Consider the following 5,000-nt stretch of genomic DNA (forward strand, 5'->3'; position numbering starts at 1 on the left):
AGTTTTTTAAAGTTATTGTTATCTTTTTGGCAAAGACAATCGAATGAACACTGAGTTAGTTATAGCCTATTACACCATTTTACAAAAAAACCAATTAGTTATCTTTCTAATTAAATCAGTTTTCTGTGAACATGCAAAAAAAAAAAAAATGTAAAAGCTACCTATTGTAAAAGCAATAGCACAAAGGATCTAATTAGTTATTAAAGTTATTGTTATCTTCATGCAAACACAGTTGAATGGGACACTTAGTTTCTCTGTTACATATATCCTGCTACATCATTGTTACACAAGGAATAATAATGATCGTTCTGATTAACACAATTTTCTTGCCACTATGCAAACAAAAATTATATATAATAGCCATATTTTGCATAGGCAGTAGTTCCGTTTTGTTAGTTATACAATATTTCTACCAATTTTTCAATTAAATAACACTAGATATAGTAATATTGTCACTAAACTATATCCCATAATAAACTTATTTGTAAACAACGGCGACTTCGTCGATTTTCCATACTCTGTTCATTCCAAACATCCTCTTGCCTTTTCTAGCCTGGATTTCAGACTATTACTTCGACTCATTTTCCCCCTGAGAGAGTAAAACAACTCAAAGTAATCGTCTCAACTTCAGGCTACACCTTCTCTGATCTGAGTTAAAAGACCATTACAACATTACAACAGTCAACACATACGGTATCGACTATAATAATTTGCAAATAAAAATAATGCAGCACTTTGCATCGCGGGGGCAGCTGTAGTGTCAACTATTACCGTAATAATAATATGTTCACTCTTTAGTAGCACATCGCTAATTACGAGAGGTTTCAGAAGCAATTTACATAGTAATTCTAAGATATATAATGTGTATGGTTACAATGAATACATAATACAGTATAGTTGCAAAATCACGACAATCACGAGTAATTAAATGTCACAATTTTTCGTCATCGTCGTCATCATCGTAATTATCACCATCTTCACCAACATAATCAATAAAACTCTGCCTTTTTCTCTCTTTGGCTGACCATTTGATAGTTCCACTTTTCACCAGGAACGTACAATTTAGGAGCATAGTCAGTGATCATCTTACCATGTCGTTGTACGTTTATTTTCTTCAGGGCCCTTTTCCAGAGCAGTGCTGAGTCTAGTCAGAACATTACTCGACAGAGTATATAAGATCAATAATTCCTGGGTTGGTTTTCACCTGGACGTCAAGAAGCTTATTTTCTTACTACGGAAAAATTGTTTTCCGTCGTGGGTCATCGACAAGATTATTCACAGGTATTTTCTAAGAAAATGAATCCTTCTCTGACTGGGCGGGACGCCTCATCCAACTCCGGGAAAACTTCTACGCACTTCTATAAACTCCCTTATATTGGCCGGTTTTCTGAAATCGCCCAGACTAAGTTAAGACAACTACTCAAACATTATTGTAAAGCTGATTTAGGTGTTAAGTTGGTCTTTAGTACGTTTAAAACTTAAAAACATGTTCAGCGTGAAAGATTCAGTACCGCAAGGTCTACGTTCGCGTGTTGTTTATAAATTCTCGTGTCCTGGCTGTAATGCCAGCTACATTTGAGAGACCACTCGCCACCTTTGTACACGTGCTCGTGAGCATCTCTTGTCGGACAAGTCTTCGCATGTTTACAGACACCTGCAGTCATCTAGAGCCTGTCATGACTCTTGTAATACAGAATGTTTCACGATCCTAGATTCTGACGCCTCACAATTCCAAATTAAGATCAAAGAGGCATTGCACATTAAGTGGGAAAATCCCATTCTTAATCAGCAGTTGAGCCATTTAGATTTGTCTCTTTCTTTGTAATTACGCTGTTCTTTTGTCTTTTATTTTATTGCTATGTGCGCTATTTTTGTTTCCTGCGCATTTCATACTTCATATTCAAATTGTACGCAAGTTCTGACACCTAATTTTGTAACGTACCTTAATATAAATTAAGTGTACAACCATTAAAAAAGCTCATTTGCAACTGAAGCTGACATGAGTATGTCGAAACATGTATTGTAAATTGAAAACTGTCGTTTTTCTTTTTTGAGAGTTATTGTTACTCTGCTATCTTACGTCCGTTTGGATATATAGATAAAGTGTGAAACTTGATTTTCACAAAACAGTGCTCAATACATAGAAGTAGAGCGAAGTACATATTGAAGAAAAAAGCAAGTAAAACTACAAGTTCATCCCTACAAGCCTGTTCCGTGGTAGCCCACTCATCAGGGGATTTAATGAGAATAATAAACTTTACCATATACAATAAATTTGTCTAATTTATGCAGCGCGAAATTGACGGTTTAGTTATTGCGTAGGAGGCCTTTGTTTCTGTGGGGCAAGAACACGAGTTCATTACGTTTGTTTAGTGTTGATAGTTCGGGTCGGCGGATGATTAGAAATTTTTCTTTGAGGCAGAGGTTACAACTTTTACTTGAGCTGTTGTACTGTGAGTGCAATGAGAGAACGCGCCAGGAAATAAAGTACAGATATGCTTGCTGGAGTTCGGTGGAGTTTCTGTGTTTAGCGTGGCGGAATGATGCGGTGTGGTTTCTGTATCTCGTTTTGAAGTCGTTTCTCTGAGTCCGATGTATGTTTCGGTTGTGTTGTTGTCTTTACGTGTAACGGTGGCTTGGTAGATTACTGATGATTGCAGGCAGTTTCCGTCGAGCGGGCATGTGTTCTTTCGTCGGCAGTTGCATGTCTTGTTGTTACTAATGGTAGCGGCGGCGGCGGCAGTATCATCATTCTGTATAGGTGCAGTTAGGATGCGCTTGTTATGGTTGTCGATTATTTTGTTTCGTGTTGTATTCAAATGGAAGTCTAACACATTCATACATGTCCAATACTCCTACATAATGAGATTCCTGGTGCGTCACAATAGACATCACAAAGTGTCCCGCTTTTAAGTCTCGCAAAACTGTTACTATTTTTTACGGATTAAGGTTGGGGGACACTTTGTGATGTCTATTGTGAAGTGCCATGAATCTCATTATGTCGGAGTATGGGACAACCCTCAACACATTTGGTTCCAGCTTGGAATTTCCTGGGACATTTTGACCATTTTTTCACGAATTTCTCCTGTTTTACATTCATTTCGTCGTGATTTAAAAGTGGTTCTGAAGATTGGCTCTCCTGTGCATGCGTTGCAAGTAATTTGTTCGCAGTCTCCTCCTCCTCATTCGTAAAAGATATGTTTGGTGCATATACCATATTGTCTCATTTACACTTTACGACCCAGTTCGTTAACAGAGACTGTTATTGGGTTGCTTGCCTTGTACTTGGTTTGCAACTCAGTTGATCATAGTTTCTTTTTCACAACAGTGTTATGGCGGTGCATTTCCGCTTCGGCTGATCCATTTAATTTTCACTTGCTTTGTCCGGCCTCTATTCTCTGTTTCTCCATGATCCTTTCCTTTTCCTGTTTCGCTGGCGTCATCCCACTTCTTCTTCCACTACAATGTACTCTCCGTGTTGCTGCGTTCCGTTTGGAAAAATGTATGTTCCAGGACCGATCATTTTATCGTCGTGGAAATTGCCGATGTAGTTTTGTTTTCCAAACGTGAGCTTTCCTCTGCCTAGGAGAGAAAATTAAACATATCATGAAAAAAAAAAGAAGTCTTCTTTATAAAAAAAAAAGGGATAATGAGGAGGCAGTGTGACCCAGTGTTTAAGGCGCTTGCCTTGAGATCTGGAGATCCCGGGTTCAAGAGCCGCTCTGACCACTCGTTGAATTTGATCCTGGTAGTCCCTGGTTCTATTTCCCAGCTGCACTTGTAAATAGCCAACTGGTTTGCCTACGGCCAGCTGGGATGCTTAACAGTCAGTTTTGTTGTTGTTCTGTTCCGTCGTTTCGTCAACTGTGTTTCATTGGCCCTGAAAAGCCCCTATGGAGAGCGGTCAATTAAGTATGTATTGTATTGTAATGAAACTTTGGCTAGCAGCCCATTTTATCTTCATCATCATCATCGTCGTCGTCGTTGTCGTGTCCTTGTCGTCGTCGTCGTCGTCGTCGTCTTTGTGGTCGCCGTTGTAGTTGTCATCATCGTCGTTGTCGTGTCGTTGTCGCCGTCATAGTCGTCGTCTTCGTAGCCGCCTTCTTTCTCTGGATGCCTAATAAACTTACTTAATGAGCCCTTTGCAGCTGGCGATCACATGGTACGGAAAATCGCCGTACTGGAGAGCGAATTGCACACTGGGAAATCTAAATCAAAGCAACTTTGTTTTCTGCAAAGGGCCCATTAGCAAATTTATTGAAACACGTAATGTGTTGCGACATGAAGGATATCCTCGTGCAAACATACAATGACTAAAACGGCTGGTGCGATACGTCAATTAATCTATCATCAATTATTAATTATTAATTGATATTTAACAACTATTCCCCGAAGTGGAGGTGACTAGTGGTTGTTTTTTACGCAGTCGTGAAGCGGCAAGGTAAATATCCACCACTAGCCCACCGACATTGAGGTGAATAGCTGTTTCAGTATATACTAAAACAGTGGCTGCAACGCTTACAACATTTTCGGCGCAAATTCCTCGCGAGTTGCTCGGAGGTGAAAAGCAAAGGATATTCGGAATTTGAGTAGACAATCAGAGCGCGCCTTTAACGCAATCCACAGTTTTAGTACATACTTAATCATGTTATTAATAGCTCACTTTCGATATATTAAAATTCAGTCCGAAACAGAAGTCACCATCTCGAGGCTCTGGGAATACACTCATAAAAATCCTTATATTTATTCCCCAGAGCCTAGAGATGATGCCTTTTGTTTAGGGCTGAATTTTAATATATCGAAATTGGTCTATTAACATATCATTGTAAGATCTACGATTTGATAGCAGTTTTCATTGGGTGTCTTAATAGCGTACACATGGCCGTTTGCAACTCTCCGTTAAATTCACAAAGTGTAATGTTTAGGATTCAATCAGGTTTTTCGCATAATAATTTGTTTTGTTATCTTAACAAGTTATTAATTTTCCCTTTTATTTGTTT

General features: G+C 38.8%; 2 protein-coding genes across 2 annotated transcripts in view; one reads left to right on the forward strand and one right to left on the reverse strand.

Moving 5' to 3' along the window:
- Positions 1-1,142, forward strand: part of LOC138023494 (coiled-coil domain-containing protein 17-like) — a 49,283-nt gene extending 48,141 nt beyond the window's left edge. The window contains exon 25 of the mRNA XM_068870495.1: positions 1,119-1,142. Within this exon, the coding sequence (XP_068726596.1) occupies positions 1,119-1,142 (24 nt within the window). The remainder of the gene's footprint in view (positions 1-1,118) is intronic.
- A 2,199-nt stretch (positions 1,143-3,341) lies between these two features.
- LOC138024306 (radial spoke head 1 homolog) overlaps positions 3,342-5,000 on the reverse strand; it is a 3,163-nt gene continuing 1,504 nt past the window's right edge. The window contains exon 2 of the mRNA XM_068871454.1: positions 3,342-3,582. Coding sequence (XP_068727555.1) covers positions 3,440-3,582 — 143 coding nt within the window. The 3' untranslated portion in view covers positions 3,342-3,439. The remainder of the gene's footprint in view (positions 3,583-5,000) is intronic.

The sequence above is a fragment of the Montipora capricornis genome, chromosome 11, assembly GCF_036669925.1.
Source record: "Montipora capricornis isolate CH-2021 chromosome 11, ASM3666992v2, whole genome shotgun sequence".
Lineage (NCBI taxonomy): Eukaryota > Metazoa > Cnidaria > Anthozoa > Scleractinia > Acroporidae > Montipora > Montipora capricornis.